General features: G+C 40.6%; 1 protein-coding gene and 1 long non-coding RNA gene across 2 annotated transcripts; one reads left to right on the top strand and one right to left on the bottom strand.

The window, feature by feature from the left end:
- The first annotated feature begins 1,581 nt into the window (after positions 1–1,581).
- LOC119501917 (phosphomannomutase 1) lies at positions 1,582–13,927 on the top strand. The gene is made up of 8 exons (XM_037792696.1): positions 1,582–1,766; positions 2,962–3,079; positions 5,628–5,704; positions 6,416–6,507; positions 6,843–6,942; positions 7,532–7,607; positions 11,127–11,242; positions 12,543–13,927. The coding sequence occupies exons 1-8, from the start codon at positions 1,683–1,685 to the stop codon at positions 12,663–12,665; spliced, it is 786 nt and encodes a 261-aa protein (XP_037648624.1). The 5' UTR covers positions 1,582–1,682; the 3' UTR covers positions 12,666–13,927.
- On the bottom strand, positions 5,063–9,137 carry LOC119501933. Its single transcript, XR_005209960.1, has 2 exons — positions 8,997–9,137; positions 5,063–6,928 (listed from the first exon to the last, which is right to left on the bottom strand). It is a non-coding gene; the product is annotated as an uncharacterized LOC119501933 (long non-coding RNA).
- Positions 13,928–14,585: the final 658 nt, after the last annotated feature.

The raw sequence follows: 14,585 nt of genomic DNA, 5'->3' as shown, positions 1-14,585 counted from the left end.
CCTCTCTGCGGAGCCCCGTCACTTCACAAGACACGGAAAACCTCTGTTGGTCTGGAGGAGAGCAGCAGTTATTTCTGCACAAACGTCCACTGTACATTTACTAGATATTCTCAGAGCTACAAAGTCTTCTGCAGTGTGTAGTGTGCGTGAATGCAAGTGAGGTGGAGCGAGCTGAGTGAAGGCAAACAGGGGAGCAGAGTACAGCAGAGACTCCAGCCCTGGAGACCAAAGCTACGGTCTCCCCCGCGTCCTCCAACCGCGGCCAACACTGTTTTGCAAGACAGGCTTCACTAGATAGAACTTGGTCGCTGCGGAGCTCCATCACGACCCGCTTTTCCTGCTCAGCTGAGCAGGAAAAGCCAGCATTGATTCATGGAGAGACCTTCGTCTGGTCAGCTAACATTACTGCCAAGCAGGTGAAATATAGAGTGATATTGGGGTTTTAGCTGACGTGTGTTGCCTCACTGTTTTGAGCGATGCTCGTTCATGTCTATTTAGAGCGAGTAAGCGCGAGCCCGACGCTGACTTTCGTTGACTTAACGGCCACAGGTGTCGCTGTTAACAAGCATTTCTGAAAGTTACAAATAGTCCCTTTAAGTTAACCAAATATACAAAACATACAGAACACAAACTCACACAAACATGGCTCCAAATTCCCTCCCTATCCCACCCACATACAAACTGAAAAAGAACCACACTCAAAAGCAGTAAGCTAGTTAACTACTAATTGAATTAAAAAGGATATAGAAAAAACAAATTAAATACACAAATAAAGAAATCATAAATAACAAGATGCAGTGTTCTGACTTATTCAGATGACTAATGATGTATCAAGTCTGATAATTTTATTATATCAAATCCGATATAGGTGTTGGTAAGGAGTCTATATAGGTTAAATAGGGTTGCCAAATCTTCAGAAAGGTGTTGTATTCATTTCTGAGGGTATATGTGATTTTTTCAGGTGGAATGCAGCTGTTCATTTCTAAAAGCCATCTAGATATGAGGAGATGGGAATCAGACTTCCATGTAATTGCTATATACACTTCCTGGTGATGCATAGAGCCATTTCTAAAAACTTTTTTTTAAAAGTTCCTTAAAGGTGCACTAATAACCGTGAAATTCCCTAATAAGCAAATTTGCAGATCCAATGGGAAGGTAAATCCTGTAAGTCTTGTCATAATGTCAGAGAAGTCCTGCCAAAAGATATTAAGTGTTGTACATAACCGGGTGCAATGCAAAAACGAGCCCTCCTCTATACCACATCTTAAACACACATTTGATGTCTCAGGTCTATATTTATGCAATCTCTGTGGTGTCAAATAGAGTTGTTGAAGAAAGTTATAATGGATCAATCTGTATCTAGCATTAATAGTGGCTGACACACTTTTATGGCACAAGTATCCTCTCTGTTTCTGTGCTGCATCCATCACTTCTACTCCTTCCCTTCACCACTAGGTGAAAGGTCAGCCGGCTCTTGATTTGCATGTAAACGTCACCGCCCCGCCCATTTGTTGACGTCACGCCAGTCTCCCTGGCTGTGATTGGCTGCCGGCTGAGCTACAGTGTTGCAAATGAGACCCGACACGTTCGACACCGCACTCTGTTGTGTTGTTGTTGGTGCTGCGAGCTGATCTCACTGAGCCGAGACAGCAGGACTGTTTTTAGAGTGGGAAGAAGAAGAAATGGAGGAACCTAAGAGCTTCTCGTCGGACCGAAACATCCTCTGCCTGTTTGATGTGGACGGTACTTTGACCCTGCCTCGAGAGGTGAGCTCACATCCATCCAGATCGATATGATCTCTTATTGATTATTACAAGCTTTCACAATAGCAGCTCCCTTTTTTCTCTGCCTTCATCATTTGCCTTTAAATTATTTTCAGGGTAGGAGATAGTATGTGAGAGCACACTGCCTCCTCCTAACTAACCTCACCTATACACTGTTTTCATTTCTACATCCTTACCCCTGCACACACACATTACTATTTACCCTACACACACACACACACACATGGAGGGGCTATGTGGTATGTAGTGTGGTAATGTATAGGTCTGTTGATATCTGGTGACACATAAACATCCCTGATACTGTCACCTCACATGGGATTTAATGAGTGATTTTTAATTAAAAAAAAAGATATATACTGTAAATGGGAAATTTACAGTATTGTACTGTTCATTTTTTAAATTTATATTTATTTATATTTTTATTATATATATTTTTGAATTCTGATCGGTTTTGTTATTGATAAGAGTCAGATTTTTTTTATTTTCCACCTGTGATCTTAGTATCTTGTCAGCAAGTATGACAGCAGAATATGCCTTACTTACATTATATTCAAAGTGTCTTTATGTGTTGTGTTATGGTTTGCCTTTTATGTGCAATGTGAAGTGTATGTTTTTTATGATCTGTAAAAAAAATGTAATAAACATATTTGCCCCAAAAAAAAAAAAATACTGTAAATTCTTCTTTTTGGTGGTTTTCATTTAGACATTTATGTAAGGTTTAAAGGAGAAATCATCTATTTTATTATTCATTCCAAGTCTTCCTCCTTCCTTTTTGTCATTGGCTCTTTGCGTTTGAATGCTTGGGTTCATATAAGGTAACTGGTGTGTGTGCGTGTGTGTGTGTGTGTGTGTGTGTGCGTGTCAGCGCCCCGATATTACATAATGTGGTCTCCCTTGTGTGCAGCTCAGAGCTTTTCTTCCATCCATATGTTGGACTAATTGGAGATCTGTGCCAGATTATGACACCACAAAGGCAAATTCTGCAGTCGTTTCCATTGTTCTCTGTTCTTTCTATGTAATGATGCTTCAATAACACAGTGGAACACACAGATTTTACTTGTTAATGATGGTACATACGTGTGCATGTTCAGTCATGTGTGTGTGTGTGTGTTTGAGAGGGAGCTCTACCAGTTTACACAAAGCGATAACGTGCAGTGCATTTTTCTGTAATCCGCAGAAAATCGACCCACAGCTGGATGAGTTTTTCCAGACGCTGCGGAGGAAAGTGAAGATCGGCATCGTGGGAGGGTCGGACTACTCCAAGATAGCGGAGCAGCTCGGGGAGGGGGATGATGGTGAGCAGTCCTCTTCCTGTCTTAACAAATGATGGTTTTACACACTTGCATGCTGCATCATTCACTCAGCTGGATCACTCCGCGTGACCTGGTACTTCTTATTGTAACCTCTGCTTAATTGGACACAAGTCCACAGAGAGGATGGTCCTTGGGAATAATGTGGGTTTTAGGCCGTCATGCAGCTTAATAGAGAGAGTAACACAACATCCTTCTAACAGACTCGCTATAAAAGGATGATAACACAAGAGCGTCTTGAGATGTATTTTGTGATGCATTGTTTACACTTTGGATCAGGAGACTGCAGAAAGCTCTGTAAATGATTTAGCCATACATTTACACATCATTTATAACAAGTGAGGAACACTGATGAAGACAGGCGTCATTGCAAACAGCCCGTTTTTAAGCTGCACTGCAGTGCTTGTAACTGCTTCAGCAGGCCTGGAGAGGCTGTTTTGGACTAACCTCATCTAACCGAGCATCCATTTATAGCTTGTTGTAGCTCTGCAGATAACAAGTGTTCAGCGTTGACAGGAGTATGTGCTTGGAAGTGACCTGCAGGTCTCATTGTTGTTTTCCTCTAAGTCACATGGCTTCAGGGAATTAGAGCTCTAATTTTGTTATTACTCGTTTAAAACGCGCATGCAGAATATCACGAGATAGAGCTGTCAATAAACATAAACCTTTATAGAGGCTACTACGTTTTGTTGCAAGTGTTCAGCGTTGACAGATGTTTGTGCTTGATTTGTTTTTAGTTGAAACCAGAAATATCCTCATAAATATCCCGCCAAAATCTCAACATTGTTTTCTTGAAGTCACATGGTTTGGGGTAAATCATGAGTTACGGCAGTCATACTTTATTTCATCACTGATTCACGTGTGTTATGCAGGAGAGTTTTTCAGCTCCTTATACATCACATCAGATTTGTTAAAAGCAGGTGGGAGGGGTTTATGAGGGGCAGACCTCAGTAGCAGCATCGCATGAATGGGTTTTCAATGTTAATCATGAAATGTACTAACCCCAGACAAGAGTGTCTTTCCCGCTGGCCATCGCAGGGGGCGATGACGACGGCAGAAGCGATACAACTGGGAGGCTATTTTCCCACCAGCTATGAATAGCTAAAAAGAGGAATATAATATACACAATAAATCATAATAAATCCTGCCCAGTGCAAGCAGGGGATAAAGACCACACAACACTAGTGTGTTCAGTATAATAATATTTAACAATTTTAATGTTTAATCGTTTCAATATCTGAGCAACTATGATATATATAATCAACCTTCACAATGTTGATAAAATACACAAAATATATAGACCCCACTGCTGAGGAAAATGAGATGTGAACACCTAAATTACTGGGGCCAAGCAATGTTCACAAGACAGGTAAAAACTCCAAGTCACTGTGCGCGAACACATGATGAGGGGAGGTTGACTCACTGCGAACAATTGCTAGACTAGTAGTTAGTTAAGCATGATCACCTTTCTCTTCCTTTATATGTGTTGCAACCCAGGAGGCTGGGCTGACAATTGTCTTATGATGACTAACAGTTGCATTCAAGTCATCATGACTGTCTGTTTTGATATGATTTCGTAACAACACAATGGGAGGCACAGTTCAAAAATATGAACATATTAGTCGACATTGGAACTCAAGTGCAACTCCAGTGGTTCTATTTAGTTAACTTTATTTATCTGTGACTCCCAAACTTGCTGCCAAAACACACCGCAGCACCAGCAACCTCCCGGCTGCATGAGCAGGATGAAAACCTGTCTATCTGTAAATATTAGGGTACAGCTGGAATGCAGCTGTATTGCGATAAGAGGGAGCCATGCGGTTTCATAACCTTGCCAAGTGTGCTAAAGGTGAATCCTTTCATACTTCACGTTGCACATATTGTCAGCGCTGACGGATAATGTGATAAGCTGTGCTATAAAATGACACAACGAATGGGTCGGAAATGTAATGATAAGATGTTCGCATCACATTATTGTAGTGTTTCTTTTTATTGATGGTGAAAAAGGTTATTGAAATTGTCAGTTTTATCATTTAATCATCAGTTAATGTGTAAAACTAAATAACCACATAACAGTTAATTCTAATAACATCTTTTTTACATTTTTAACCCAGTGAGAGGAGCATTTTATTATTATTTGTCACACAGACACAATCCAGCTGTTTTTACATCATCAGCTTCTACATGCCTTCAGTTTGCTGGATTCTGCTGTTGTGCAGGTGACTGCTGTGGTTATTAATGGGAAAGTGATGAAAGCAGCTTTTTAGTCAGGCAAAGTTACAGACTTTTCCTGGAGAGTGTTGCTTGCGGATCACTTACAGGCCAAAGTGAGTGGGAAGGTCAGACAGATTAAGCGTGGCTTTTCCAGGCAGAGTTACACAAACTGTAATCTGCCACCAGGTAAATATAGCAGGCTGTTCTATTCTTCTGTATTCAGACCTTAGTGGGAGAGACACTTCTTCCTACTACTTCCTTGAATGGGTGTTATGAGCACATTAGTCACATTTCACCTGTCTCCTCTCCTCTCTTGCAGTGATACACAAGTTTGACTATGTGTTTGCTGAGAACGGGACAGTGCAATACAAAGATGGGAAACTCCTCTCAAAGCACGTAAGTGATCATTCAGAGTCCCATTTTTCATGTTATGTCAAAACGTCAGCTGGTATCCAACACATAATCTGTTTTGAGAGAAATACCACATACATGCTTCACATGTTTACATTTTATGTGATGAAAAATATGTTTACCTACAAAGAAATAAGACAAATGATCTAATTCATTAGCCAAAAGCTTAAGATACTAAAAGGTAAGGCTGGGTGACATGGAGATCAAATACCTCGATATAGATATTGCAACGATATTATAGGGTTGACCATTGGTGCTTTTACAAAATATTGACACAAATTTTTGCTTAATAATTATCAGTAATGTGGCTATAATGACTAATTGGGTAAAGGCAAATAATAGAACAGCTAGAACAGTTTGGTAAACTTAGAAAATTAAATCACTTTACTGTAATGCAACCTTTAAAACCAGGAAAAGATAACACTTATTACGATAATATTATATCCAAGACGATATCTAGTCTCATATCACTATATCGATATCATATTGATATATTGCACAGCCCACCTGAAAGGCTACTTACAACTATGAATTTAATAGGTGACCTCTTTACCTTCATCTTGACGAACCATATGGATACACAGGGGGAAAAATAAATGTAATAATTTGAATCAGTTTCAGTCACCTGTCCAAACAATGGGACAGAGCACAGTGTGTGAAAGTGTTTATGAATGAAGTGTATTTTCATCCCGTCAGGCCATTCAGAACCAGATCGGGGAGGAGCTGCTGCAGGACCTGATCAACTTCTGCCTGAGCTACATGGGGCTCATCAAGCTGCCAAAGAAAAGGTGAGACTTTGACCGACCTCATAAGACAGTCAAGTTATTCAAACCCCCAGGATGGACACACACGCACACCTTTGACCTGCATTCCTGGTATTCCTGCTATCTCTTTATCCATCAGCAGATTCAGCACTGACTTGTTGAGGCAGATAAGAACATGCCCGATTGGGATCTCTGTGTAGGAATAAAGATAAAACATGATTGTTAACATGTGTTTTTCTTCTTCCTATGGGGGGTGATGCTCTCTTTGTAAACTTGGTATCATGTTAAATCAAATCCAGGTTTCTGCCTCAGTTACGTTTTTTTTTAAATGTCCTTTAAGTGTCCTCTTCTGCCTGCAGGGGAACGTTCATTGAGTTCAGGCATGGCATGCTCAACATTTCCCCTATTGGTCGGAGCTGCACGCCGGAGGAGCGAATCGAATTCTCTGAAATCGACAAGGTAAAAACCAAAGTGTATAGGTCAAATATCACACTCATTCATCAATGGCTGCTTATAACTTGCAAGCTTATTCTGCTGTTGTACATGTAGCAAGTGGCATTTTGCCTGAATTGCAATGAAATTACTAGAACGTTATTAAGATGCACAGTAGCCAAATTCAGCAGCAAAGCTAAACAAACTGTACATATTTACACATCAGGCACTGAGAGTCACAGACCGCCTCTCTGTCTCTCGGTTTCATCAAATGTGCTCAATTAAGCAGACAGAGAGAGGTCAAACAATGTTGAGCTTTCACAACAGCTTAACAGGCCGTCCATTGATGACTCACAGAGCCGGGCGATATGGAGGAAGCAGATAGCAGCCGAGGAGGAGAGTTTAACCCTTCAGCTTCCCGCTAACATTTACGCAGCTGGATCCTCTGCTACGTTCATACATGAAATAATATATGCTCAAATTATATTAACCAACATAATCTGTACATGACAAATTGCACATAAACAGATAATGGTTATGATGATCGCCAGAGTTAAATGAATATAAACGTCAAGGTTGGCGAATTCTGACTGCTTCTTTGTCACTTTGTCGCCAGAGAGAGAAGATCAGGGAGAAATTTGTCGCTGCCCTGAAAGAGGAGTTTGCTGGAAAGGGACTACGGTTCACTAAAGGTGAGAGAGTCGGAAGCTGAAAGCCCAACGTGCACTCACAAAAAAAAAAAACATGCATCCTGTAATATATTACCCACCGGAGTTAACTCTGACTGGCCTCAATTACAAACGGGAAATGGGACATGACAGATAAGTCTTCTCCTAATCTGCAGGAGGCATAACACAGCAGGGCCATAAATATATGGAAAAAAAGAGCCAATGTGCATTTGTCGATTAGCATCAAAAACAGAGGAGACAGCAACACTTTATTGCCTGTGAAAATCTCCAAGGAGTTCCCCCAAGTAAGGTACACTGATTTTAAATGTGGGATAAATAGAGCACTGTATCGGATCAGTACTCGGGGTTGGAATTGGTATCATGAGACAAAAAGTCATATTGGTGCTACATGACCAGAGAAAAAAAGGCTGTGGTATTCTCTTTCGCTCAAAAGGTAGAAAACCTACAACACCCAGAATGCACTGGGCGCCACTCCCAGGTTGATCCCCTGGGCTACTCCTATTGGATAGGCTTGACCAGAGCTTCCGTTGTGTCTAAATATTCGCAGCAAGGCGTTTTCTGTTATTTTCAGCTTGCTGCTTGAGTAGGAAAACTTCTTAGACTTTTGTTTACAAAAATGTGATATTCGCAATGGTGTCCCCTTGCATTGTTCCCGGTCGTAAGGAGTGGAAGAGGAAACGTCATGGTTGTGGAGTGAGTTACTATCGGTTGCCATTAAAGGATCCAGACTGTTGTAAACAGTGGCTGGGAGCTGTAAATAATCCAAAATATGGAGAGAACACCGCAATGAAAAGTCTGCAAAACCTCAACACATCCACACCCCTGCAAACTGCATGTTGTATTTAACCTTTTGAACCCTGATATCGCCCTAAAACGTCTCCTGAAGTGGAGTAAAGGGGATCAAAACACCGGATGACAGTGTTCCCTGAGAGCTTGACTTGACCAAATCATTTCATACATATTATATTCATAGTAGCCTGCCACTAGAATTTAAAATACAGTGATGAGAATGTTAAAGCTCAGATCTGTTTATCATGTTTGGACATTATTAGATCTAGTATAGTTTTAAACACTCGTGCTCTCCGAGTGAGCAACAGCATCTTTGTTTGTATTCTTGGAGCGAGTTCATTCAGGATCTCCCTGATAACATCTGTGCAGCTTAATGACAAACTAGTTTAACAGCATATCTGTCTGCCTATTGTCTCTTATCACTGTTTAAAAAAGACCCCTCTACCACCACACCTGTGGTGTATGGAGGACCTTGTGCTGGACATTGGAGCCCTCAGTTAACTATTACAAACACACACACACAGGTCTCTCTCTCTCTCTCTCTCTCTCTGTGGCGACACAGCAGCAGCAGTAAGGTGGATCGGGTAAGTGATGTTTGCTTACGTGCTGTGCGAGGTGTGAGCCTCTGCCGATGACGCCGGAAAGCTGGTCACAGTTCAAACAAAGGAGACAGATGGACTTGTTTTTTACTCAGTGCTCTTCCTGTTCTCGATCCCTGGCATGTAGCACAAAAGAGAAATGTGACGTTATTTCACATTTCTCAATACAAAGTTGGAGGAGTGCAAATATAAAAAGTCTAAGGTAACATTAAGGTGTAAATCCAAAATACATACAATGGCAAAGTCAGGTTATCAGCATGGATCATAAAAATAGAAACAGGGTTAACGGTAGGGATCAGTCTAGGTGGCGTTGCATATAGAGATCTGATTATTATTATAAATCGAAGCACAGACTTTTAATCGTTATTCTAACAGCCACAGTGTTGTTAAAAATCATTTCCAGCACCTGATCATATTCTTAAAGTAGGTTTGACTTCCAGATGGATGATATCGTACACACACTCAGGTTGCTGAGGTGGAAAGCCAGTTGTTTGCAGATGTTTTACCGCTCACTCTGTTGCCTCTGACACTTAGGGAAACGGGAACCGGTCGGAGGATGAACAGAGTTCGAGATTCATTTGTTTGCCATCCTCGGTGTCTTATCTGCTTCTGCACGGCCGCCCTTGTTAACTGATACCGTTGATCTCTGCAATAGGTGTTGTGTAAACCTGACACTCTATCCAATCTGTGCTGAGAGAGTACAGAATGTAAGGGACAGAGAGGTAAAAGCTTTTATCCTGTATTGATTTTTTTCCTTATTAAACGTTAGCAATAACAGAGGAGATGTAGTTAAAGAGAAGCAAGCCCTTTGAGACTTGTTGTGTATGTTTGTGTATATATATATATATATATATATATATATATATACAGTACAGTCCTGTATCTACATCAGGAATGTTGCATATTAATTTCCCTCAATTACTCATTTCCACATTTTTTTAAAAGTTTTATTAGATTCCTGGTTATATATTCCCTGGAACTTTTAATTTTTTGTGCATTTTTGTCTGAAATTAACCACCATGCTGAGTAACCTTTATTTATTTGTAATTAATTTACAGCATTTAGGGTTTAGCAGAAGGGTTGAAAAGGATTACATGCACATCTACGCATTGTCAGCAACTTAGCAGCCCTTCTTTGTCTTTGCTCAGCAGTGAGTAAAGCAGTCCGGGGGATGGGTTGTTGAAGCTCTGAGGTGTTTGTAGTGTGAGGTTGAAGGTGTTTGGGATGGAGGCGTGTGGAGGGTGTGTGAGTGAAACAGCCTTCTGATTGGCTGGACAATCCTCAGCTGTTGCCTTTTGTTATTGCCTCTTTAAACTCTTTAGCAGAGACAAGGCAGTGGGAAGAATTAAAGGGGGGGAAGGGCGAGAGAGCAGATTGAAAGGGAAGAGCTGCAAAGAGACTTTTGGAGGAGACTTTTCAGCTACATTTCACAGTTCTGAGGTCGCTAAGGTCATTCGACTCACAGCACAGCAACAATAGAGCTTTTTCTGTGACTTTTAAAAATGACCTGTGATGAAAAATGAGCTATAATGAAAACCAGAGCTGGACTGTGTAGAGAACATTTTGCAAAATACACATTGCAATCATGAACGTTTCTGTGAGCTGCAGCAGTAATCACACGTCACAGTCGTCTCTGGATTCCATGAATAAAGAAAATGCTTGGCATTGTTTGGTCAAAAATGAACACACATTGGGCTGGCGTGTGTTTGTGGCACATCCTGCGTCTCTCCCTGCCAACAAGCTCTCTGAACTGTTAACAAACAGATCTGTCCCTGCTGGATAAAGAGCTCCAAAAGCCCCCATCAGTTTCAGCCTCTGCTGTGTAAACAACGTTTGTTCTGCAGAGCTGGAGGTGTTGACTGTAAATACAGGTAGAAGAGAGCGAAAGGGAAAGTATCCACCAACATATTGAGTGTACTGGTTAATATAAATTGTGTTGAAAACGTGACATGAACGCATGCTTTGTCTGCAAAAAAATGGCAAATGTATGTCAGCTGATATTAGAATGTTTCATTTTCCTCTTTTAAAATGCATGATATTGTTAAACATATTGTTCACGGAATACAGTGTATATGAGTATATAGTTAAGATGATGATAATAACAATGTCCTGTTTGTCATCATCTTTTTTTAAGGTGGTCTCATCAGCTTTGACGTTTTCCCAGAGGGCTGGGACAAGAGACTGTGTCTAGAGCAGCTGGACAGCGAAGGCCTGGACACTATCTACTTCTTTGGCAACGAGACCTCAGATGTAAGTTCATCCTGGGAACTGCATACAAATACACATACTGACACAGTTTACCAATTGTGTTCTTTATACACTGCATGGCCGAAAGCATGTGGACACCCAAATATTACATTGATTGTTGAGTATCTCGTTCCAAAACCACAGGCACTCTGGGAACGCTTGCCGCAAATATTTAGGAACCTGGCTGCAGGGATTTGCACCCATTCAGCCACAAGAGCATTAGTGAGGTCAGCCACTCATGTTGACTCATTGACAGTCAAGATCTACCACACCAACTGTCCACAATGTTGCGAGCACACTACTGTCTACAATATCAGCAGCATAAAGATTTCCCTTAATTGGAACTAAGGGAGATTCCATTGTATTCTGGGGTTTACCTTCACAATGTCTCAAGTGGACTCCAGTACGGATCAACGAACCATGCCCAAATACGGTACGGAGCGTTCACACTAATCAAATGATATGGACTTTGGGGTCAAGAGTACTCGGATCCGGGCCCAGGTCCCTGATGTGAAAGCACCCCGCTGATCTCAACATAAACAAATGCACATGGATGATGACGCAAGTGTACTTGCCACGGTATGAATCAATCGTACCTAATATGAAAACGCCGATCATTGCAAAGCCCCCATAAACACATCCTAAAGCTGCTTTAGCTGACTGTCAGTGCTACAGGGAGTCAAGTTGCACACAGAACACAAAACTATTCAACTGATTTTCTCATTCAGATTTACATTTAAATGGTGCAGGAGAGTCAGTTATACTTTTGTTACTGTACAGTAAAAACACCTCATAGTGTGCTCTGTAAGCATCGCAGAGGAGCCCTAAAAGCCCAGTCTGCTCTGATTGGTTAACTGAACCAAACTCTTCAGACTCCGCTCCAGCTCCATTCAAACTGGCTTTGTTTGAGGGCGTGCCAAATTAGCCGCTACCCAGGTATTATGCAAATGTATTACTTGGTGACATCACCACGTTACGGAAGAAAAGGCGGGACTTCAAGGGAGGCGTTTCAGGCAGTTCAGGAGCAGTGTTTCTGTGTGGGAGAGTAACTCCCTTTGGCGTGGACTTTGGGCTTTGTAACTTTGCAGAGCTTTTACATGCACAAAAAACTATATGACACACTAAAGGAAAGGGAAAAAGAACAAAAGCATAATAAGTCCTCTTTAAATGTTGAGGCATACAAAACTGACTGTTTGTCGGGGATCCGAGCTTAAAGTTCAAATGGCATGATTGTAGATCAGGAGAGCTTCGACTGAAAGGATGTTGATCTGTGTTTATAATTTTCGATGATTCTGTTTTTTAGGGAGGAAACGACTATGAGATTTTCAACGACCCACGGACTATCGGTTTCACGGTCTACTCTCCGGAGGACACGGTCCGGTTCTGTCGGGAGCTTTTCTTTGATGCTCCGCCACACGAGCCCTGATGTCCTCAAACGCCCCCCCAACGCTCCACACCCCACACCCGATCCCTTTACCCAGAAACACCTCTGACTTCCCGCCTGTGGGTCTCTGCTAGTGCAACTCAAACCCAGGCTATTTATGAACTGCTGAAAGGTACTACTATTGATCTTCTCCATATTATTAATATGATTAAATACAAATGGACAGCAGAAGGGTGATTTGATTAAATTTGTACAATTAAAATCTGCTGCTTTTAAAAAAAGGGACAGAAACTGAGGAAGTGTTACATGTTGATGTATGTGAAAGTTTGAATTACTGTGCCAGAAGATGTGATGTGTAGCATGTAACATAAAATTAACCAAAAAGCTTAGGGAGATTCTAAAACGTTCTGCAGTGTTGAAAGTTATTACTCCAGATTATTAGAGTACAGAATGATGTTTTGCACTAATGTTGGCATAATTTCATACCAATCGTTGATATAGTCTTGTTGAACACTGCTGAAGGAGATGATGAGGAGAGCGAGAGAGAAAACAGGTGCTTTACTTGTTTTGAAAATGAGATCTGAATGAAGCATTAAACAGTTGAGGATTTATGAATCATTCCAGGTATTTTAATGTCTCTGCAGCGCTCTGAGCTGGAAGGATTTATTGTTTATTTACTGTGTGATCCCTTGAATATCAAATGTCTGTTTTAACCTCACAAAGCTGCTTGTTTTGCGGTTCTTAAAGTGAAAATGTATCAGATTTCTATTTAAAACTGATCATTACTGACTCAGTGGATTCATCTAAACCAGTGGATTAAGCTCCTGTGACCAAGTCACTCTGCGAACTCTTCAATATGACAGCTTTTATATGTAAAATATTTTTACAAGCTGCCTCATGGCCTGCACGCTGGGTGACTGTATGTATTGATGCTTATTGCTTGGTACCTTGTTGCTAACTTTTTTTCATGCCGTTTTCAACAGATGCTTAAAGGGTTTTTTAAATAACTTTTAAATATGCGAAAACGGACACTATGATTTCCCCATGACAGGTCAATGTTCTGTCTGTCTGTCATGGTTCAGAAAAATAATGCCTCCTTGATGGATCGATCTGTGTCCGACTGTAAAACACTCCTTCAACCTCAAAGACTAAAAGGATCATGTAGACAGGACTGTTATGCACAGCAGAAAATGAGATTTCAATGTGATGCTAACTGATTAAAAGAGTGGTCTTGTCTTTTTTCAGTCATTTATGGATAAAAATCAATTAATTGTAATAAAACTGTTTTGATATTCTGTCACTGACTTCGGCTCTTTGGTGTCGTTCTTTATCCTGTTGGACCAAACTGGGTTTTTACATCAGAAATGCTCCTTTTACATATAAAACTCACTCACAAAATCACAAACTCTGCACTTTCTCATCAAGAAGGCTGCAGATTTTCCTGCATTCATTTTTCTGCCTTGTGTCTTTTTACATTTCACCACTGGGAGTCACCAGAAACTTTGAAATCTTACCTACGCAGATGCTTTAAAGATACAATACAATTCCACTTGTGGCTGTTAAAACACCAAATTATCAATTTGTTTTTAAAGAAATTGGTAATTTATTCCCCTTTACAATCAACAGTGTTTCTTTTAATCTTATTCAACAGCATCCCCAAAGCAGCCTCAGTGTCAATCGTCTAATGATTCACGTGTCCAGAGTTTAGTTTATTTCGGTTGTTTTCAACTTATACAACTCAAATACACATGTTATTACGTTTGAAATACTGACAAACCAAAGCAAGTGTATGCAGACTGAAAATAGCTTATAACACTTACCCATTTTACATTATTTTGTACACTTCTCATTTTATTTAATAACTGAAAATGAAAAAAAGCATATTCCATATACCCCAAAAGTTCATATACACACTAGTGTTCATCCTCAGTTTTATATTTATATTTATAGAGTAGTGAACTC

The sequence above is a fragment of the Sebastes umbrosus genome, chromosome 14 (assembly GCF_015220745.1).
Source record: "Sebastes umbrosus isolate fSebUmb1 chromosome 14, fSebUmb1.pri, whole genome shotgun sequence".
Taxonomy (NCBI): domain Eukaryota; kingdom Metazoa; phylum Chordata; class Actinopteri; order Perciformes; family Sebastidae; genus Sebastes; species Sebastes umbrosus.
Note: the sequence above shows the minus strand (reverse complement) of the source record. Positions and strands in the feature narration are given on the sequence as shown.